The sequence below is a fragment of the Martes martes genome, assembly GCF_963455335.1.
Source record: "Martes martes genome assembly, chromosome: 12".
Lineage (NCBI taxonomy): Eukaryota > Metazoa > Chordata > Mammalia > Carnivora > Mustelidae > Martes > Martes martes.
In genome coordinates this window covers 28,851,855-28,875,621 of record NC_137900.1, presented here as the reverse complement: position 1 = coordinate 28,875,621, position 23,767 = coordinate 28,851,855, and the positions used below count along the sequence as shown (strand labels likewise).

The following is a 23,767-nucleotide window of genomic DNA, read 5'->3' as shown; positions in this document are numbered from 1 at the left end:
ATCTTGGCCAAAAGATCCCGTTCAGTTCTCGGATTTTCTCCTGGCCTCACATGCGTGCTTCAAAGGAGAAGTGTTTTAGATGTCACTTGCAAGACAAGGACGATATGAAATAACCACGTGAAGGAAGTCCCATGAACGCAGCCAGTTAACGGCTCCAAAGGAAGCTCCGTGTTTGGTCACACACACATTAGGTTTGCGTTTTGATACATTTGCTAGTGGAAGACAGTATTGCATGTACATAATGGGCTTCTAAAGTCTTTAGTGGATCTTTTGCCAGATCGCCTTCCTTACAGGCCTGGATTTGGAGAAGTGTCCCCAGAATCTCACCTCGGCAGGAGAATGCTCCCTGGTACTCCGCCAGAGTGCATGGCCAGCTAAGGCTCGTCCCCCAGCAGAGCACGACCCCCCCGGACGCTGGGTGAGTGATGAGGGCAGCTCAGCATCCCCGGGGTACCGAGCAGTTGTTTCTGGACTCACGGAGCCAGCAGATTCAGAGAGCAGCCCTAGGCTGGGATATGAGAGGGTGAGTGAGCGTCAGATACCCAAGAGGCCCGTCCTCTCCACGGCCCTCGTCCTAACAAAGAGAAACTGAAGTACACACAGTGTTGAAGACGACCTTGTCAAGGTCAAAATCCAAGTTTCCTCGATGCCACTCTTGGGATGTTTCCAGCTGCTGGGAGACAGAGGGTTGCTCGAAATGACACAACCTGTCGGATACTAGGCTTTGCTGCAGAATTCTGTCCCTATCACCTAAATAATTATAGACAACCAACGCCGTCTTTGGCCCTCCACCCTTCAGGTGTCCACTTCCCCAGGCTGCCCAGGACGGATGTGCTCAGGGCGTTCTTTCTAGCCCCTCCTTCTTGGCCCCACAGCGAAGAGCCTCCCCCACCTCGCTTTGAAAAAAGAAACTGTGTCAAACTATCTTCCAACTGTCTTTGAAGTGGAAAACAGCATATGGAGATGGTTTAGTTTGGGTTCTGAGTTTTCAGAGAAACGCTTTTAGAACATTTCTAATTGGCCTCCACATGAAAGGAGGTCCCTCAGGAGAGGGAGCAGGAGAGAATAATGGAAGATGGCGGAGGTGGTGAGGTGTCAAGGAGATGGGGCCATGGCGACACCACTACTAAGGCCATCATCTTAAAGGACCATCCAGTGCACCATCATAGAGGGTGTCTTGGGGGATGCTGCCCAAAAAACTTTGCCTGAAGAAAGGTACCAAATATACTTGGTTAGTACCATAGCGATTCACTAGAAAGCTTCCCACCCACTAACAGATAGAAATAGTCAAAATACTAATAATACACTGGAAAACCCTGAATGTCCTTCAGTTGGTGAATGGATAAACTGTGGCATATTCATCCAAGAGAATACTGCTCAATGATAAAGAAGGGAAAATGGATATATCAACAATGAAGATGAATCTCAAATGCCCTATGCTAGCGAGACTCGCAAGGGACAGATGCTATGTAGGACTCCATTCCTATGTCATTCTCAAAAAGGAGACTACGGGAACAGAAAACTGATGAGTGCTTGCCCGATGCTGGGGGAGGCAGGGTGTTGGCTACAAAGGGCACAAGCAAATTTGGGGACATAAGGGAACCGCTGTACATTCTGACTGTGCTACAGGTCACATGACAACATGCATTTGTTAAAACTCCTGGAATGGCACAATAACTGGTGTAACGAACGGCACTGCATGCAAATTATACCTGGGAAAAAAATGCAAAAACAAAAAAAACCAAAAACTAGTAATCAGGAAAAATAACAAAACTCAACAAAGAATTTAAATATTTAATGTGTCCAGGTAAATCTCATTTTAATATTTCAAAACAAACGTACATCTCTGTACAGCTACGGCTCAACTGACTGGTCATGTCCTTCAGAACAACTGACTTCTCACCCTGTGGTGAGAGCAAAAGGGACAGGGAATTCAGCTCCTCAAACATTCAAGCTTCCAGGAGTGTCAGGGACCATGGGCAGGAAGCTAGACGAGCTAGATGAGCAGAGAAGCCACAATACCAGACCTTGAGAGCTCTTGGGAGGGAAGCGATGAAAACACACTGAAAAGGAGGTAGACCGGAAGTCCCCAACCTAGACACAGCTGCCTTGACAAAAGAACTATTTCTGCTTTATTTTGGAACTTGGCATTTTGTCATTCATTAATTCTACTCATTTCTGAGCTAAGCACAGTGAAAAATAGAAATGCAGAAAGTCCTAGAACTCCCTGCCCACACAACTGCCCACAATTGCTTCCTTCGGACCACCTACAGGTTACCAGGGGATAAAAAGGGACCCAGGGAAACCACAGGATATACCAGTCACACCGTTGGGGATGTGAATGGATTGTGACTGGTGCCCCCTGGAATTCTTTGACGAGGTGCTTCTACCAGGGAACCCACCCCTGCTTCATCTCGGGCTTCTAAGAAGGATGCAAGTTCAAGGCTTCCCAACCTTCCCTACCCTGCCTCATGGAACACACAGAAATGATGTCTCTGCTGCCTGCCACCTGAGATAACCAGCTTGAGGGAACTGATGCCCCAGCCCTGCCAGCTATGCCGAGGGTGAGGGGCTCAGCAGTCCAGCACACCTGGAATGCAAGGTTGCCCCTTGATGCCCCTCTCAAAGAGCCTGGGAGAAGAGGTCCAGAAGGATCCTTGCTAGTGGGTCTAGAGACTCAGGAAACTGGGTCAAGGCATCTCTGCACTATTCGGAGCCTTTGGGTGAATGACAAACAGGTGCCCCCTCTTCCAGGCGGAGGTCCCTGATCATCAGCTGGATTTCAGCCCTGATGCCCGCCTGTTCTAGCCTCCTTTAGAGCCTCTGGCAGGACATGAAGTGTTGTCCTTGCCTGAGAGAAGGGAAGTTCTGTCCTGCATGCTGCACAGATCCTATCCAACTGTGTCAGCAGGGATACAAATAGACCGTCTTTCAGCAAGTTCAGACGAAGTACTGACGAGCGTGTCTGGGATTCTATTTGAGGTTAGCAAACATAAATACCCAGGAGCTCGAATTTTCCTAGAATGAGATTTCCTCAATCTAGGTCAGGCTTATTTCTGAAGCCCCCCACAATTCACATGGACTACTCCAAAAGGCTTCTTTGTTGTTTCCCTATAGCGACTGAGGTGCCAGACACCACCTCCCCCCCACCCCCCCCAACTGAATCCAGTTTGTTTCTCAAACCACGTTTGATGACCAAATGGCAAAGGGCTCACTATCTGGAAAAAATGTATTTGGAAACATACCTCATCCTTTACACCCGAATGAGTTCCAGATGGATCATATATTTCAATTTAAGTAACACACCACAAAAGTACTACAAGAAACCATGAAGCCCATTTAATAAATTCCAAGTGGGAAAGGTCTTTCTAACTGTGACACAAAACCCACAAATGATGAAAATAAACAATTTGATAAATTTGACATGTTAAAAAAAATCTGTTTGAGATGATAAAAAAAGTTCTGGAGCTGGTTAGTGTGATGGCTACACAACCAATGTGACTATACTTCATGATCTGCACACTTAAAAACGGTTAAAATGGAAAATGTGATTTTCTGTAATTTTACCATAATACAAAAATGTATCCGTGGGAGGAAAAACACTAGAAACAAAGTCATAAGACAAATGACAGCCTAGGAAAAAAGATGTGCAAATCATGTCATAGACATAAAACTATTTTTTTTTTTTTGAGGGAGGGAGAGGGGCAGCGGGAGGGAGAGAGAGAATCTCAAGCAGGCCCCACGCCCAGCACAGAGCCCATCACGGGGCTTGATCTCATGACTCTGGGATCCCAACCTGAGCCAAAATCAAGAGCTGGACGGTTAACCAACTGAGCCACGTGGGCACCAATGAAAGCTCTTTTTCATATATAAAGGGCCCCTACAAATGAATAGAGGTCTACAGAGCTATCAAAAAATGAGCAAATAGTATGAACTGAAAGTTCACAGCAAACACAAACAATTCTTAAACACATGGAAAGAAGCTTCCACTCCTTCACATTTAGAAATTAATGAAACCATGCTCAACAAATGGCAAGAACCCAACAGTTGTGGGAGGCAGTAGGGAGATCGGTTCTCGATTGTGGGTAGCAGCATAGTTTAAAAAAACAACAACAACAACCTGGCAATAGCTACCAGAATGACAAGGGCTTATAATCTTTGACCCAGCATTTCCACTTTTGGGAACTTATCCTACAGGTAACTACAACATTTTACACAAGGGTATTCGTTGCAGCATTATTTGTAATATAAAAATTAGGGGGAAAAGTTCATAGATTGGGAGAGAGACAAATACAGTACATCCATAGAACAGAAAGAGGCATTCCTTTTTGTACACTAACAGAATGATTTCTGAGATATGTTGAGGTTAAAGAAAAAAACAAAACAAAAAAGTGCAGAACAAAGTGAACAGCACGATACCATTTCAGTAAAAAACATGAAAATAGTTAAATGTTTATTGACTTAAATGTGCAGAGACTATGCCTGGATGGATCCCTAGAAGTTGAGTTGCTGGTGCCTGGAAGACAGACAGACAGATGCCACTTCTCCCACCCCATCCCCCTTTGATTCCATGCTATGGGAACGCACCAGCGATTCCAGAAGACATAAACAGATCTAACTCTCGTGTTCCCGAGAACTGGTCATCCCAGTGGCTTACTGATGACTAATGGAAGTCACCACCCTGCTGGACAAGAAGGCCTTCCCGGGGTGCCTGGGTGGCTCAGTGGGTTAAAGCCTCTGCCTTCGGCTCAGGTTATGGTCCCGGGGTCCTGGGATCGAGCCCCGCATCGGGCTCTCTGCTCAGCGGGGAGCCTGCTTCCTCCTCTCTCTGTCTGCCTCTCTGCCTACTTGTCTGTCAAATAAATAAATAAAATCTTAAAAAAAAAAAAAAGAAAGAAAAAGAAGGCCTTCCCTTTCCTAGAAGATGGGGAAGAAAAATATCAGCCTCCATCATCTGGAAGAAAGGGACACAGGAGACGCTGTCCTCTCTCTTCCTGTTTGCACCACACTGCATCCCACCAGAGGGCAGGACTCTGTCGGTCCGTTCAGACGACGGACACACTCTCAGTTTCTGGAGCCCCTTCTTTCCTGAGTTTCCTCATTGCCCACCAGGGACAACAGGGTACAAACTAGACTCTCAGGAACTGGCTCCCAGTCCCAGCTTCGAAACCTCATTCACCAAAGCTACCCATACTTCCTGAGTCTCGAACCAGACACTCAGCACTGGGGACTGAGTGAGACAGGCAAGCACCTCCTTCTCAGATCTGAACAATGGAATAGGGGAAGTGTTCCAGCCAGCCTTTGCCAGCTCACGAGAGGGCCCTGTTCATTTTGCAAGAATCTGGAGAGCTGCTTGTTAAACACAGCCACTGTTATAATAATATAGAATCAAACAAAGTCACAATCCCTGCAATGACACCGAAAGCTAAAAAGATAGTTAGCACGACTGCAATTGGCAGTGAAGTTGAAAAACGCCTGAGTGTAATGAATATAATTTGTACCAGGAGGAGAGAAGGTCCAACAGGAGATCCCACGTCAGATTTAATGGTGATAAATTTATTGGGAAAAGAATTAGCAGACACGGATGCAACTCCATTTTGTCAAAACATTGTGGACTGGAGGTCAGCCAACACAAAAATCAAGGAAAGTGTTCCGTGAGACGCGATTGGCTATACGGAACTTACAACACACTGTGCATATTTCACTGTTTGTAAATTGCATGTTATGCATCCTTTATATCAAATTTATAATACATGTGTGGATGTGTATATGCATACATGTGTACCCATATTACACGCATTTATGTGTGTACATGTAAACACACATGCCCACATTTTAATCACCATCGAATTGAACTCTGCTGCCTTGAGCTCTGTTTCCCAATCAGTAAAAGCAGCATAAAAAAACCACTTCCCACCTACCTTCAAGGGTCGATAAAAAACAATAAAGTTAGAATTCCAGTTGTTAACCAATATCCTGACTCTTCCCACCCCGCAGGGGCTGATTTTAAAATACCTGCTCTCTACCGCTTTCCCCTTGTTGTGGGGCTATTGAGCACCTGTCCTCTTGCCTGTAATCTCTTTCTCACCACAGAGGAAGTACAACCCAGGAACCAGAGCTGTACCCCACTAAAAACGGGTCTCAGGCTGGGCCCTGTCCCTATCTGCTCAGGGGTCCCCCGGGGGTCGTCCGCAGGTGCTTTCATAGCCCCTGCCCCAGCTGTCCCCCCACTTGCCCCAAGCAGGGGAGACATGTGTGGCCAATGCCTGTTTTCCCATTACCTTTTACACAATCCCACCGGAGCTACCGTTTCGTCTCTCTGGGTGGGATTCCAAGCACTTGCCGTAGAATTAATTTGAAACCGGAATTAAACCTATCCTTTCAGAACACATGACACACCTTTCTACCGGTACTAGAATCAATTCACATCGGCTGAGAAGTCGATTCTAGGTAAAGACTTCCCTTTTTCCTTTGTGAAGCCCCAGTTTTCAAGCATTATAAAAGCATTATAAAAAGAGAGAGCAAATTTGACAGAACAGATAGCCGGGCAACTGCAGACTGCAAGAAGGTTTCACTCCAAGTCCCTTAGGTTTTCCCTCGGAAACTGCTAATATTCCGGGGCACACAGCTGGGCCGGGGAGGCTCCGTTCCCAGGCTCGGCACAGCCGGGTGCTGCTTTCTCCGAGAACCACACTAGCTGTGACCGGGGACAGGTCGGTACCTGGTACACACGGCCTCCGCTTCCTAGCTTCCCTTCCGTCACTGAAATGGGGTCAACCCCATTTTACTCCCACTAGACTCTCACATTTATTAAATACATATGACACTTAGATTATGCTGCAATGGTCAAAGCACCGGCAGAGTCTGGGGACATCATCTCTGCGCTACGGTAGAAAAGATATAGCTGTTCAGTCCACATCCTTCCCTGCGGAGAGCAGTGTGATATGGGGACCTTTACGGGACTGTCTTCTGTCGGTGTTATCCCAAGGATGAAAACACACGATGCATCTTTAGGAACTTTTTCGTGATTATTTGTCCGCCTTGGAAACTCAGGAACTATGGCTGCAGTCCTTCCCTGCAGAATTTTGTGATTATGACCAGTTAAAGGAACTGATCATCAAACAAGAGATATTTCTGGAATACCTTCTTGCAAGATGCTGCGAACAAAAGAACTGTGACATCTTGAAGGGCTTCCAATCCAGGGCGCACACAGACACACACGAGTGTGCACGCACACGGAGAGCCAACAGTGCAATGCCGGGGAGTGTAAACGTTATATGAATGTGCCGAAGAGAAACTGCCCCCAAGGTTCGCAAAAGGAGGGCATCGCTTTGAAGTGGGATGCTCTGCTCAGGATGACCCCCTGGGGGAAAGAGTATATACACCCAGAATCAGGAGGAGCACTGAGGGTCCCCCATGGTGACGGGGGGATTCTGACCACCTGCACCACAGAGGGGAACGGGGACATACAGGCCCAGCATCGGTCCACCATTGCCACCGATGGATGTCCTTTTCCTGATTATCCTCCATTGCCTCCATCTGTCCACCTCCACCCGCACCCCCAATGCATTCTTCACTCTTCTCTGCCCAAGCAGGTGGCGGTCCCCCCCCCCCCACATACTGCATCACTGGGTCTCCCCGCAGGCGGTTAACTGTAGGTGCTGGCAAGCGGTTGGAGGGAAAGAGAGGGAAGTCAGGGTGTTTCTTCCCTAAAATGGTATGTGCTGGTAGTTCTCCTCGGGGGTCCTCGGCAGGTATGAGACCCCCAGACTGTTGTATACGTGGCCATTCCATAACCTTCGCCTGAACCCTTGGGAGTGGACTCATTTCCTGCCAGCACCCTGATGGACACATTTCCTTTTTCCACAACACCCCCAAGCCAAGGCCCTTTCACATCCTCCCCCACTGGCAAGCTTCCCCCAGGTGACTTCTCCACTAGTGCCTCTGTCCCCAGGGAGCTGGGAGCCCCAGCAGGGCACTCGCCACACCTCCTGTCAGGGAGGCCGCCAGACCTGACCTTCTACCTTTAAAAGCCCCTGCTAGGAGGAAGGGATCTAGGAGCCAGTACTCAGCCATAGGGGCCCCCCACGGTCACACAGCACGCCATACCATCCACTCCGCTAGAGAGGCAGAAACCGGGGGCTAAAAGAAATGAAAAGAAAAGTAGGAGTTCTCGAGCTTTGACTTAAAATTAGCGACCAGTATATTAAAAAAAAAAAAAAAAGCCAATACCTATTAAGCAGGTTAAAAACAGAGTCCTCAACACAGGAGCAGAAAGCCACCCCTGGGACAGAGCAGGGTGGACAGGGGTCAGGCAGCAGGGGGAGCCTGGCTGTGACTCCCAGCAGCCTGGTCAGCATGGAGGGGCACAGCACAAACCAGGGCGTTAGCCACAGGTGGCTCCCACGGCCAAGGGAGGGAGTAACATCTGGAAGTCTGAGCAGCAGCCTCTCTAGGTCTTCCTCACTGTCAGCTCCATGCCAGGCTTCTAGGACACGACAGACCCATTCACTCCAGGGACAGCACGTCAGAGAGCACCGACCCCAGACCTCCTGCTCACACCACCTGGCCGCCCGCCATATTCATTCCCCAGCTCTGGATACCAATTTCAGTAGCTTCCTTCAAGGGCATTTTCATTGCTCCCTGGGTGCAGGATCCTGCTTACCTATGACCAGATCCAACCCTTGGGACCGTGAGTCAACGCTTCCCTGTCTCGATCCCGGAGCCCAGTCATTCTCAACAGGAAGTGGGGAGGGGGTGCCCCTAAACAGACACGGAGCAATGTTTACAGACATTCTGGGTTGTCACAGCTTGGGGGGTGGAGGGCACTATGGGCATCCAGTGCGTGGAGGCCAGGGGCGCCGCTAAGCATCCCCCAGTGTACCAGACAGCACCACTACGAAGAAGGATACCAACCAAATGGTCACTAGCATCACGGGAGAAATGCCTGGTGTCGAAGGAACACAGCGAACCCACACTGAACGTATCAGAGGAGCTGGCATTCTGCTGGATGTTTCATGGATATTTTAAGGTTTTTTTTTAACTTTTTTTAAAACTTGGAAGTTTTTTTAAAACTCGAGGAGCCTGGATGGCTCAGTGGGTTAAGCCTCTGCCTCTGGCTCAGGTCATGATCTCAGGGTCCTGGGATCGAGTCCCGCTGGGGCTCTCTGCTCAGCAGGGAGCCTGCTTCCCCCCTCTCTCTGCCTGCCTCTCTGCCTACTTGTGATCTCTCTCTCTGTCAAATAAATAAAATCTTAAAAATAAATAAATAAAGTTCTTTAAACCTCCCTCCCGAGACGGTGACTGAGACAAAGAACACAAAGTGAGCTGCACCGCCCACCACCTAATTTCCAGACACTGCTTAGCGGTTTGGGCATCCAGTGGTCGCCTCTGCCATTTTATACACATTATTCAAGGGCGAGATCTTCCTGAACCTCAGTTTTCTGATCTGTAAAATGTGGGTAACAATACCTACCTCCATCTCCCGGTCTAGATGGGTTCCCTGTAAATCTGTTTCCTGGTCTCCCGCTTCACGCCTGATTTCCACTTGCTTCCCAGGAATATACAGACAGAGACACACAGACACACACAGCTGCTCAGGCACCCGCCCGCTTACATTATTACATCCCCACAAGAATATGAATAAATGAATGAAAAAAAAAATCAATGACCCCTCTAGGTCCGAATGACCATTCCCTGCCCGAACTCCAAAAACGGGTTTCTATACTTGGTTTCTCTCACGTCTTACTTGGGCTTTCTATTATCATTGGTTGTGCAAAGTCTGTCTACTCTGCATGGTTGGAAACTTGTTGAGATTAAGTCAAACGAGTGCTGGGCCGTTCGCATGTCCAGCCAAGCCCGGGGGAAGGAAGAGACGATGAACAGATAATAAGGCTCACGTGACAGTTTTGTTTCACGGTCCACATATGTGGCCTGTTTATAGTCACTACGCCATTCCCTGACATTTCATCTGAACTCCCCTTCTAGACTCAGCTTCCAAGTATTTTCCTTTACACATTTGTGAGCAAAGGGGCGCCTGGGTGGCTCAGTGGGTTAAGCCTCTGACTTCAGCTCAGGTCATGATCTCGGGGTCCTGGGATCGAGCCCCGCATCAGGCTCTCTGCTCAGCAGGGAGCCTGCTTTCTCCTCTCTCTCTGCCTGCCTCTCTGTCTACTTGTGATCTCTCACTCTGTCAAATAAATAAGTAAATAAATCTTAAAAAAAAAAAAACAAATTTGTGAGCATCTAATGTCACTTTCATAAACTAAAGCTACCCACTCAATGGGCCTGAAGAATAAGGCATCGCCCTTTAAAAGTGGCCTCTTGGGCTGCAGCCATGTTCCCTGCACAAACGAGACCCCAGCCCAGGGGAACAAGGACGGGCACTCCAGTGTGTAAGTGGGCATTCACTCCCAGCAGCTGGCAGAGCCTCCCGGCCATTAAGTGAGTCCTAACAATTCAGTCTTTCAGCCACCAACCTAATAGGCTTTTCTTGGCACGGGCAATTTGGGCTTCGCCAAACACTCATTTTCACATCTTAAATCAGTACGTGTCAGAGCTAAATGGAGGCTCGGCTCTGCCACAGGTCTTGTGTTCTGAGGCAAGCTCGTCTTGCTCAGGAACTCGGGGGCCGGCACACTCACTGCAGACCTCCTCTTTTTCCATAAAGATCTGTGACAAAAAGCAGTGGTTTGTGCCTCTGATCAAATGCCTGGGGTCTTCTCTGGCTGCTTAGGACTACTTTTTTAACTTAAAAAGCAGCTAGAAAAATGAAACGGGCTTTTCGGGAACTCAAGGACAGCACAGGAAAGCTCAATCTGCGTGCTGACACGTCCCGGGTTCCCAGTAAAAGCCAGGAGGGCTATCCCTCGGAGCATTTCTGAGCAGCTGACACCTGGCTTCCCTGGACACATCTCTTTCCATAGAACCTCCTTGACAGAAGCTTCTCCCTCCCTCTTCCCCTGGCATCTGGATGGACTTTCTTTCCTTTCTTTTCTTTCTTTTTCTTTTTTTTTTTTTTAGGATTTTATTTATTTGAGAGAGACAGAGAGAACACCAGCAGGGGGGGGGGGGAGGGGGAGGGGCAGAGGGAGAAGCAGGTTCCCCGCTGAGCAGGGAGCCCAATGGGGGCCTTGATCTCACAACCCTGAGATCATGACCAGAGCCAAAGGCAGACGCTTAACCCACTGAGCCACCCAGGCATCCCTGGGTGGACCTTCAAGATGGTATCTTATCCCCAACAGCCCACTTTTTTCTTTTTTTTAAGATTTTATTTCTTTATTTGACAGAGAAAGAAACAGCAAGAGAAGGAACACAAGCAGGGGGAGTGCAAAGGGAGAAGCAGGCTTCCCGCTGAGCAGGGTGACTGATGCGGGGCTCGACCCCAGGACCCTGGGATCATGACCAGAGCCGAAGGCAGCCACTGAACGACAGCCACCCACGCGCCCCAGCAGCCCACTTTTGAATGCCCAGCTAAATTCCTTATTTGTTTCTCAGGACCTCCGAAGAGCCATTTACCACAACATGAGGCCAACTTGCTGAGGGAGCCCAGCACATAAACCGAGTCCTGCGTCGGTGCCCACCAGCAAGGGGGCAGGCACGCCTACAAGGACGGATCAGATGAACAATCAGATGAACAAAGTCGAGCTTGGCAGAGGGAGCCCACCCTGCAGGCTGAGTCAAAGCTGGAAGAGAATGGAGAAGAGAAGGCGGAGGAAGGGAACTAAGGAGTGAGCCCTCACCCCCCACCCCACTGCTAGGTGTCCAGGCCAGAACCTGAGCGGGGAAAGGAGGAACGAATGGAGACCAGGTACAGTCCTGGCACAGAGATTCAGAAGCGTGTCATATAGTCCCCTCTCCCTCGTTCCTTCTCACTCTCTCCATCTTGTTAACCGCCACCTTCTTAAGCATTTACTGCAGACCAAGCACTTTACACACATTACCTACAATCTCACAACGAACTTAGGAGACAGGTATGATTACTGTTCCCATTTAATGAATGAAAAAACCAAGTCCAATGAGTTTCCCAAGGAAACAGCTGATGCATTGTGGAATCAGGGATTTGGGTCCAAAGCTCTGAACCATATTCTAATTTCTGCATATGTACCTTCATTAAGCAAATAAGACGTACTGTGTGCTTACCTTAATCCCACCCAAGAGAAGTGACATAAGAAGCCACATTCTCTACTCAGAAGACGCACAATCCATAGGGAGAGCCAAGAATCACAGGCAGAACCCAGCTGTGTAAGCACACCAAGTGGTGTCTTCTTCATTCCAAATTGTTAAGGAATACAGAAACCAAGGAAGACAGGCTTCCTGGTGGCCTAGCCGGGGACATGCTCTGGAGAAGGCACGGGCTGCCACTCCAGGTCATTTCTCCAGGTGATCGCTCTTCTCTCATGTAGATGACTTTTTTAAATTATCTTCATCAGAGAGAGAACAATGCTTCTGAAGAGGAGATGAGACCTACACAGGGTGGTCCCTACAAGTCAGCGATATTCAGAAAACGGGACATACTCATTCAACATCGGAATCACATTTGGCCAAACCCAGGGACTTCACACTTCACACATACCACCCCGACGCCTACCTCGCCTGCCCACCGCTGTATTTGCCAAGCACTGCCAACTCTGTGTCAAGGGAGCGGTGGGGAGAGTACGGACTGATAAAACTTTATCCTGGAAAATATTCCACTTGTACTCACCCACATCCTCTCCCAGACAACTGAGCCAGCCGCCTGCAGCTCTACATGAGGGAAAATACGGGGTGGTACTTAGGGCCAGCCCTTACCAGTTCTCGAAGGGAAAACTGTAAATATCCTCCAGCTATCCCAAAGCTTGTTCGGATTACGGTGCAAAGAAATGCCAAGAACAGGGTACCAAGTGGTCACCCGATAGGCTCATGGCCAGATGGGATGACAGGTTCCAGCGGCACAATGTTGGACACATGACATCTGGGAGAAAAAGGAGTGGGAGGGCCTGATGTCAGCCCGGCCTCGCTCAGAGCAGCCCAGTGCCACAGCACTCGCGCCAGGAGAGGGGCTACTCATGTCTTGCGGAGGGGAAGGAAGCTAACCCGTGCTCAGCAGGAGCCAGACGAGCTCCTGAGGACTAACTCGGTAGAAGTTTCTGGCTTCAAGGACAACAGCTCACATGCTGATTCTAGATACTCTGAGTGGCAAAGACAATATTTAGAGAGATAGCTTTGTATAATCGCGCCCTAGGTGTACAGGAGAAACCCCGGGCAGGCTCTGCTTTCAAATTATACTGATTTATATCCTAATAAAATGGCATTTGTAAGGTAGCAAGTGACCTGTTAGAGGTCTGGGTTTGGGTTTTGCTTACCAAATTTCTACAGACAGCTCCTCTGTGTATCATGTACGAATCAGCATCTCAGACATCAGCAGCTGGCTGGTCAAAGTCTCTTCTCGACAGCGTCTGAGACACACACACATACCTACACTGCTTACTAGAAACCACAGACGGCACCACCATCAACAAAAAAAATTGGAGCTCCGCACAGATGAGGCAAAGCAACTTCTCAGAGGAGGGTGGGAAGCAAAGGCCTCAGTCAGCTCCAAGGACTGATCTCCTCTGCCCCAAGCCACTCCCTCTTTGTCCCAACAGATCCCTCCTTCTTGTTCCTTGCCTCACCCAAGTCCTACCTACCCTCTGCACATGCAGCCTGGTCACAGGCTGAGGAAGAGCTAATCCTTTTCATGACAGATCGAAAAAGGGGCACTGCTTATTTTCCCTACATTTCTTTTTCTTTTTGTTTTTTTAAGATTTTATTTATTTATTTGACAGAGAGAGAGAGAGAGCGATCACAAGTAGGCAGAGAGGCAGGCAGAGAGAGAGGGGGAAGCAGGCTCCCTGCTGAGCAGAGAGCCAGATGCGGGGCTCCATCCCAGGATCCTGAGATCATGACCTGAGCCGAAGGCAGAGGCTTAACCCACTGAGCCACCCACGGGCCCCTTACATTTATTTTTCAACTGGAAAATTCTACCCTCAAGGGCCTGCAACATGAGCACGGAAGATGGAAGTAAGGTCTCAAAACTCCTGATTTTTTAAGTTACAAAGAAAAGTGTGCGTGGTTTCAAAGGCAGGAAACGCCGAGCTGCAGAAAGTGCTCTTGAACTACGGGAAAGAATGGAAATTAGCTCATTCCTTGCAGGTGAACACTTACAATATCCATACTACTTGAGAGAAACCAGCCTCGTTCGTCACATTAGATCATAATAACAATAATTAGGTAGTTTTGACAGAAAATATGTCCCCAAAGAGAGGCCACACTCAGAGCCAAATTTCCCAGCTGAAAACCATCAATAAAAACTTTTCAAACACCAGAGATCAGCAGTTTCCAGCATTCATTTGCTCAAACATTATGTTCCTCATCCAAAGTTGAATGTGTTTATAAAGGGAAAAAAATCTACAACATTCACCCCACCTCCTGTCCTGACATCTCTGAACATATACAGTTGAATAAAATTCCTTAAGCTCACACTTGAAAGGTCGTAGAACAGGGGGGTGATCCCCATGGTCATTTCTCAGGGGGAGGTAACATGACACTTAAGTGACCAGTGTGACCTGTAAGCCATACTAGCTTCTAACGTCACCTAAAAAGAGAGAGGCAATAAACGAGATGGGTTACCTAAGAAAGATTTATTACATGGACCCAGTTGTTTTAATCCCATTTAGATATTGTAGACAAACTGGATGGCAATATTTTTTTCCATCCTCTCTCTCTAACTGCCCATTTAAAGTAATTCATTTAGAATGTTAATAAAGTGATAAATTGGGTTTACTATAAATAATTATATGGTCATATCATCTCTTTCAAGGCTGAAAGATGAGGCTTTCTGTTGTGATAATTTACCTCAATAAACCAAAGCAAAACAATTAAGTATTGCCTTCCACATAAAGGCTCAGGCAACGGCACAGCAGCCCTACCCCAGACAGACCAGAGCCACTTCGTGAAACATGAAATAGTTTGTCACTTAGGGGATGGCCCACTGGGCAGAGCCGTGTCTCTCACACATGATGTTATTCAAAGGTTCAGTAATATGAAGAGTGTTCTGTGAACTTTCTAAAAAGCTGAACTATTAACTTGGGGAGTTGGGTCAAACCATGCCACACACGAACATCATTCATAACCGTGGGGCACAAGGGAAAACAAAAGAAGTTTCTGTGTGCAGGAAAGTGGCCAGGAGAGTTCTGAGCTCAGAGTAAGCCTCTGGCTGTGGGGAAGAATCCAGCCTTCAGGGAAGTTGGCTACTAGCTGCTCCTAACCACCCTCTCCAAGGCAGATATTAAAAACGGACTGGCAGTAGCCGGCTGCCCAGGTCACCTCTCTTAAATATCTTGCCAAATCCTAACAAGCGTAAAGAACATTCGAAGCAGGCCTAGGCAGGGTTCGGGCCCACCTCTTGCTACCTTCTAATCAGCTGCTTGAGACACCGGCCCTGTCTAAGCACCGACCAGATGAAATGGGAAGGGAGGACCCACAGATGACTCCCAGCTTCTTCCAGGTCCGGGTGCAGAGGGGTCTTCGCTAAGGCACGCCCCTCCTTTCCACCAGGATGTGGCTTCTTCGTCTCATGATCAGTAATAGGTTTCTACTAAAATCATGTTTTATTGCATTCATACAAAATACCTAGCTAGTGTGGGCACACACAGCAGCTGCCTAGAATTCAGGGTGAAAGTTGGTAACACATCTCCCTGTAGGAAGACAGGGAGGCTTCAAAGAGGTCAGACGATGTAACTGACCTTGTAGCTCACAGGGCTTGGGCCTTGCCCTCCCACCATATCATCTCCAAGAGTATCGGGCAACACGTCTGTGCCTCTCCACCCAGAGGCCCTCCTCAGCCCCACTCTGCCTGGGAGGAAATGGTCTTTGCCTTTAAGGGATCACAACTTTGCTAGAAGGTCAGAGAACGTATTGACCCTGTCACCTCCCCTTTTAAAACCTCCATATGTAATTACTGGAATTAATCGGAGCACCCATCTCTGTGAGCCTGATGTGTGTTTTCCAAGGCTTTGGAGAGGCAGCCAGTGTTACAGGGCCTTAGGTTTCCAAGCGGCTTGGTAAGATACAGGCTTGGGGTAACAGGGAATAGGGGAACTGAAGCTTCTTGCTTCTCAGCTCCCCAGCAATAAAACCTCAACCCCCTGTGTTTCTGGTCCCATCGGACCTAAATGATGCCCGCCTGGGTGGTCCAGGGATGCCTTTCCAGTGCCGGCAAGCAAGCATCCAGCCAAACTGCCCCTCACGGCCATCATTGTGCCCTCCCTTCACAGCCTGGAAGACTATGATTAGACCATCCTAAAATGCACAGAATTCAAAGTCACCGAGTGTGGAATGTAGTCGATGATGCCATAATGGTGTTGTACAGTGGGTGACAGAGGACAGCCACCCTGTGAGTATATCATAACACACAGAGCCATCAATCACTATGTTGTACACCTGAAATGAATGTAACATTGTGTGTCGACTACACTTCAACCTAAAAAAAAAAAATCACTGAACATCACCTGTAATGCATCTATTTGAATCTTATCTCTCTTAAAACTTTGCAGCCTCTCCTGTCAGAGGAAACATCTGAGGGCACACGGAAGCAGAAAAAGGCAAATAAAAAAAGTCACATTCAGTGCAGTCCTACTGGATGATCTCACTAGTCAACCAGGTGGGCCTGAGATCCCCCCCTTCCAAAGGGAAAACAGGCCAAGAAGTCTTTCCTCCTTCCAGCCACACAGGATTGCCGTAATTCTACGAACCCACCCAGTGATCCGCAGCAAACCAAATGAAAGACGTATGCTGACTCCTGGAGTTTAGGACAAAGCCTTACTTCAATTAAAATGCCTATGGGGGGGGTGGGGGCGCCTGGGTGGCTCAGTGGGTTAAGCCTCTGCCTTCGGCTCAGGTCATGGTCTCAGGGTCCTGGGATCGAGCCCCACATTGGGCTCTCTGCTCAGCAGACAGTCTGCTTCCCCCTCTCTCTCTGCCTGCCTCTCCACCTACTTGTGATCTCTGTCTGTCAAATAAATAAAAAATATTAAAAAAAAATGCCTATGGGGGGGCGCCTGGGTGGCTCAGTGGGTTAAAGCCTCTGCCTTTGGCTCGGGTCATGATACCAGGGTCCTGGGATCGAGCCCTGAATCGGGCTTTCTGCTCAGCGGGGAGCCTGATTCCTTTCCCCTCTCTGCCTGCCTCTCTGCCTACTTGTGATCTCTGTCAAATAAATGAATAAAATCTTTAAAAATAAAACAAAATAAAATGCCTATGGATTGTATGCCAGAATGAGAAAGTTTTAAATTTGAATTATTAAGCTTCCAGCCACCATCCAAACTGACGTAAATTATCTAATGCTCCACTTTGTTTCGTTTAAAACGGACCTTGGCCTTGGACATTTTGGCTGCGGCGCATATTACTGTCCAGGCACAGAGAACACAAATGGAAGAGCAGTTTCCACTCTTAGGAGTCGCAGCCCTTGACCTCCTAAGCTCATCCCCACCGGGGTCATCCCTTACTGAGGGCCATACGTACGTACACGCATGTGTGCACGTGTGTGTGTGTGTGTGTGTGTTCACAGTGCTTCACATACAACAATCTATTCATCCCATCAACAAGCATTTACTGAGCGCCTACTGATGAGTATCTAAGTTGGCCTTAGAGATACACACCGATGAGCAAGTCCAAGGTCACAGTCCGGGGACAAACTGTGAGGAAAGCAGGTAATCATCTAAACAATGACTCTCCAATGTGGGAAACACTGGGATGGGGACAAGAGGTTATTAAAAATAACACCTCAGGCAGGGACAGCGTGTCAGGTGTTGACAGCCACAGTCTCTCATTCCCACAACACCTTACAAAGGTAGGTGTCTCCCCACTTTCCAAATGAGTGTCCCAAGGCTGTCTCACACCACACACTGCCACTCTATCAGCATGAGTGCCCACATCATCATTTAGGTCTTAAATCCCCATCATGGTCCCAACGCCGCACCTGGCCACCCGCATGGCTTGTCCAGGCACTGATCAAGATGTCGCCCGCTGTTACACAGCACACTGCATGCCCTGGGAAGAAAAGACCACGGCACGACAGTCTGTGGTCAAGCACCAGCAGAGCAGAGAGCTTCAAGACAGCGCGTCGGAAGGAGAACTCACGGTGGAGGGAAGTTCTTCAGGAGGCGGGGCCCCGGTCTTAAGATCATGTGAGGTCAGACGGCGGGAGAGGAAAGCGGTGCTCAGCGAGATGTCCAGAAGGCTCCCACGTTAGGCTGAACCACCATGTAAGGGGAGCCCGAGGGCGGGACAAGCCAGCCTGCTCCAGCTGCTAAGAGTGGCAAGGGTACCCCAGGCAGTTAAAAGTGACCCAGCTATTATGGCTCCGTTCACAAGAACCCCTCCCAGAAATCACTCCATGGGATGGAAGCAGTGCTTTACGGATGGAGAGTGAGACCCCAAAGGGCCTCCAGGAGTCAACACAAAATTGAAGACTCACCATACAGTCTTCTAAAGGGGAGCGGGGGGGGTGCTCACAACAGGAGTTTGGACTCAGAGTGGGGAGGCCAAGGGGACCATCAATGTGCCTCCCCCCGCATGACCCTTTTCCCAGACCCTTTTTCCCTCTGTTCCCAAAATTGGCAAACAGAAGCCTGAACAAAAACTGACTTGCAGGCCAAGTTATTAGCCTGCCTGGAACACCCACATGTGTCAGTCAGTCCTGCAGATAATATCTGCCTTGGTTTAATGCTTTACTGCGGGTTAAAATACTTCTACATGTGTTAGACTATGTGATTTTCAAAACAGCCACAACATAAGCACTGAGCCTCTCACTTTATTTTTTTCTAAGTTTTTATGTATTCATTTAAGTAATGTGTTCACCCAACACGGGGCTCAAACTCACAACCCAGAGAACAAGAGTCACATGCTCTTCTGACTGAGCTAGCCAGGCACCGGTAGGCCACTTGTTTTAAAAATGAAGATCCTGAGGGGAGCCTGGGTGGCTCAGTGGGTTAAGCCTCTGCCTTCAGCTCAGGTCATGATCTCAGGGTCCTGGGATCGAGCCCCGCATCGGGCTCCCTACTCAGCGGGAAGCCTGCTTTCCCCCCACCCCCTGCCTGTTGCTCTGCCTACTTGTGATCTCTCTCTGTGCCAAATAAATAAATAAAATCTTTAACAACAACAACAACAAAATGAAGATCCTGAGGGTCAGAGAGGGTAAGGAACTTACTCAAGGTAATTAGCAAGTTGCAGAGCCAGACTTTGAACCAGGATCTCTGTCCAGGGGTCTCTCTGCTGGATCATTATTGTGACAATCAGACTACTTTATAAAGTTCTTTACAGGGACAGAGAGCTTTTATGGCAGTCCACACAGACACACAGACACTCGTACAGAAGGTACTCTGTTGGTTTTCCTAAAAGTAAAGCAATAATGGTAATAATATTGAGCGCACCCATCTCACCTCCTCTGGCTATGGACTTGGTCTCAGCATATGCATAAGCGACAAGAGTACCTATTACTTTGATGACTCCTAAAGACATGCCGGTCAAGTGTAGAACGTACACCGGTCTGGGTATAACTCACTGCTCACAAGGGCCCTGCATCTGTGCTCCTTATCTGCCCATTTCCATTTCTGTGCTCTTTCCTTCATCTCTGTCTTAGCTCAGGACTTGTTTTCAGGAAGTGGTTATTTCCAAGGCAGATGTAAAAACCGCAGGGCTTGGAAAAAAAAAAAAAACTTCCCCCTCAAATCAACCATTTTCCTCATTTTCAGGCAAAGCAAAAGCAGCTGTATCGGATGGATGGAATATATATTTTATTTAAAAAACCCCCAACTCCCAGTTTCTCAGAGCCCTTCTCTCAAATCCACAGGTCACACAAATTAAATCAGCCCATCAACGAGGTGTCAATTAGTCTTACATGGTGGGGAGAAAGCTCTACATAGAAACGGAGACCAAGACAAAAGTCAAAGCTAAATGTAGTGAGAACGGAGCATGCCACCTTCCAGCTCAGAGGCAAAGGGCCTGTCATCTCGCCCACTAAGTGAAGATCACAACCCTCGCCCCCACCAGCCTTAGGGAGACTTTGGTTATTTTTTCTTTCTTTCTCATAACACATAATTCTACCAAAAGATCTTACAGAAAATAAGGTCATATACTTAATCCATAAAGCAATCGGCTCACCTAATTTTAATCACCCCTCTTTCTAAGAGAATTTATATAATGAGGCCACACTACACAAATGGAATTAAAATATATTTTTTCACCATTTTTTTCCCCAGTGGGGAAACTCAAAGGAAAACTCCATATACCACTTGCTTTGCGGAAAACCACAGGAATAAAGTGATTTAATTCTAGTTAAAACAAGTACTTCAACCACACACCCTTAAACCTTAATCTTAAACATATCCATGAAATATGATTTTTCAGAACTTTCCTTCTTCCTTATTCCCTCAGAAAATCTCCAATATATCATAAGCTCCTCCTAAATGCAGGCTCTCAGTGACATCCTGAGTTGATATTAAACACATACAGAAATACTTTGTTACAGTAACCTTTTAAAAATGACTTTTAGGGGCGCCTGGGTGGCTCAGTGGGTTAAGCCGCTGCCTTCGGCTCAGGTCATGATCTCAGGGTCCTGGGATCGAGTGCCGCATCGGGCTCTCTGTTCAGCGGGGAGCCTGCTTCCCTCCCTCTCTCTGCCTGCCTCTCTGTCTACTTGTGATCTCTCTCTGTCAAATAAATAAATAAAAATCTTAAAAAAAAATGACTTTTAGGGGCGCCTGGGTGGCTCAGTCGGTTAAGTGTCTGCCTTCTCAGGTCATGATCCCAGGGTCCTGGGATTGAGCCCTGTATCGGGCTCCCTGTTGGAGCGTGGGGGGAAGCCTGCTTCTCCCTCTCCCCGACCCCCTGTTTGTAGTCCCTCTTTCGCTATGCCTCTCTCTGTCAAATAACTAACTAAAATCTTTTTTAAAATGGCTTTTATTCCCCATTCTTATCTGAACTTGTAAAAAATTTTTGTTAATCTCCACACTGGAAATTCCCATTAGGTAACCTAGGGTGTGGGTTCTTTTGAATTTCCTTCTTTAAAAAAAAAGAAAAAAAAAAGCTTACGATCAGGACATCAGGTGAATATGGAAAAATACATATTTTGATACAAGTGTAAGTAAATACACACTTTCTGTTTGTTTCAAGATCATTCACTGAAAACATATCCACTAAAATCAAATCCTTATGCTGAACCTAAATTTAGGTGTGAAAACTGGGTTTTGTGCTACTTAGACCAGAGCTCAACACATCCTGTCAAATAACCAGTCAAGGGGAAACTGAGCCAGCCCTGAGACGCCTCAAAATAATCATTCTTTGTTCACCAGAAACTGAACGACTTTGCCCTCAGAGTCACAGCTCCTGCAGCCAATGGAAGTATGCTCTGAATCCAGATAGCCATATTAGACTCTCAATCTTTTATCTGTTACAAATTTAACATTGTAAAGGAAACCAAAGCAACCAGGAACACCAACAGGGTGATTAAATCCCTGGCTGGAGGAAGTTTCAAAATCCAAACCCAACACCAACATCGGGCAAGTCTCCATATATGACCTACCCATACTTGCTCGCGCGTTACTCTGAAAATTCAAAGAGAGAAAGCATGAATATTTTAAATCCTACTAATTCGTCGGTACGCTGTTCAAGTCACATACAAGACCAAACAACAGATGTAAATATATCTTACTAAGCTTTTGCCTCATCTCGGAACTGCAAAAGCTGACAAGAATTACTGCAGACAATTAAATCTGCTCCTGTCCAGGGGTCTTGATCAATACCGTTTGCAGCATAATCTAGCACTGAAATTGCCTCTTCCATCATAGGATTAGCGGCTTTATTTCTGGACCCCAGGACGCGCTGGACTAGCAACTCTTCTCTATAATTTGCACATCTCTTGGAAGGGAGAGGGAGCCGCCTGATTCAAACTGCATTTGTCTACCGCCCACTGCCCCCAATATTATGCATTCGCACAACCCAGTAGCATGCGCTTCCGGCACCCCCCCTCCCCCCGTACCTGCCAAGTTCCTCGCCGGTGTCGTAGTAATCATCCACGTTTTCCTGCCTGAACACAGTCATGATAAACTGTCACTCCTCACCAAAGCCCAGCGCACTTCAGCTCCGCTTCCCACACCATCACCACCGCTCCTGCGCCTCCGTGGGCCCCTCATGCATCGGTCTCCAGTCCTTTAAAATAATAGCAATAATAATAATACAATGACAACCCGAAAACGAAGGAGTCCTCCCCAGCTCAGAGCCCCTCCCGAGGACCACCTCTCCCCGGCTGCCCCGCCCCGCCGGGTGGAGAGGCGCACCCTTTGTTAAACCCGCGCCAGGGACGTCCCCCAGCCCCGCATCGCCCGCGCGCGCGTGGAGCCGGGCACAACCGCACCCCGAGGTCCGCGTCGGCGAAAGCACGGCGCTCGGCGCGGATCGGAACCGGCTCCGGAAGTGACTGGCCTCCCCGCCTCCCCTCTCCCCACACACGCACGCCCACCCAGCTCCCCACCTCCGGGAGCGCCGCGGGAGAATGAAGCCCTCGCCCGGGCGGAACGCGCCTCGCTGGAAGCATCCCCCTCCGGCCTGCGGCGGCACAGCAGCCCCCGGGCCCCCGCGCCACCTCTCGGCTCCCGCACTCCCCGGCCGCCGCGGCCACCCCCGCTCCTCCCTCGAGCCAGGCAGTCCCCAGAGGCACATTCCTGGCGACTCCCGCCCCGTTACCCGGCCGACCCGGCGTACGGCCGCCCGGGGGAGCAGGGGAGGAAAGGGAGCTGCCGAGGGAGGCGCGGTCGCCCGCTCCCGGTCTCCGCGCCCCGACACAAAGCGCCCGGCCCGGCCCGCGCCACCTGTTCCCACCCGGCCCTCGGGGCAGGGGGAGCCTCCTGGCTGCGACCCCGTTTCTCCCCGCAGTCCAGCCGCCCCCTCCTGGGCCTTCCCGGTTGCCCTGGGCGCTGCCCAGGCAAACCCCGCCGCGCCGCCGCCGCGAAAGCAAAAGCAGGCGGCGGGGCCGGGGAGGGGCCGGGGAGCGCGCGCGCGGCCACTCACCCCGGGCGCCCGGGAGCTGCCCGGGTCCCTCCGTGGCTGTCGGAGGCAGACCGAGGGCGCCAGCGCCGGAGACGAGCGGGGCGGCGGCGGGAGCGCGGGGAGGGAGCGAATGGTGGGCGCGGATCCCACGCGTCCGCCCCGGCGTCGGCTCGGTCGGGCGCTCCCCCTCCGGCTCGGGAGCAGCCCCTCGGCTCCTCGCCGCCTTTCTGGCGGAGGGCGGCCGGCAGGCGGCCAATGGGGACCCCGCGGGCGGGCTGGCGGCACGGCCCACCCACCTCCGAGCTGCCCGGCCCGGCGGGCGCTGCGTTTTCTGCGCAGCGCTGACTGCTCCTCCCCGCTCCGCGCTCGGGGCTCGCTGGCGCGCTCTACCGCGCACACCCCCGCACACACCCACTCACCCACACCCACTCACCCACACCCACCCTGGAGCCGAGGGAGCGCCGCGCGCGTCGTGAGCGCCCCACCTGTGCACGCCGCTCGGCTGCCCCCTTCCGCCGCGTTCCAGAGAAGTGCGACTCCTTCGTCCAGCGAATGTGTCCTGAGCGCCTGGCATGTGCCAGGCACGGTGCTCGGCCCCGGGAACTCAAGATACCAAAATAAATTTTTAAAAATCCCTGCCCTCGTGAAACTTACATTCTGGTGGAGAAGATAGAAAAGAAATATGTAAGCAAATGAATAAGAT

At 49.4% G+C, this 23,767-nt stretch overlaps 1 protein-coding gene across 2 annotated transcripts in view; it reads right to left on the bottom strand.

Moving 5' to 3' along the window:
- The window catches only part of DAPK1 (death associated protein kinase 1), a 174,229-nt gene extending 151,217 nt beyond the window's left edge, over positions 1 to 23,012 (bottom strand). Inside the window, exons 1-2 of one of the 2 annotated variants that reach the window (XM_080819410.1) lie at positions 22,897 to 23,012; positions 22,058 to 22,227 (exon numbers count right to left, since the gene is read on the bottom strand). In XM_080819410.1, the coding sequence (XP_080675536.1) occupies positions 22,058 to 22,119 (62 nt within the window). In that variant the 5' untranslated portion in view covers positions 22,120 to 22,227; positions 22,897 to 23,012. Of the gene's footprint in view, positions 1 to 22,057; positions 22,228 to 22,886 lie in introns of both variants that reach the window. The other variant, XM_080819409.1, reaches the window with a different exon arrangement.
- Positions 23,013 to 23,767: the final 755 nt, after the last annotated feature.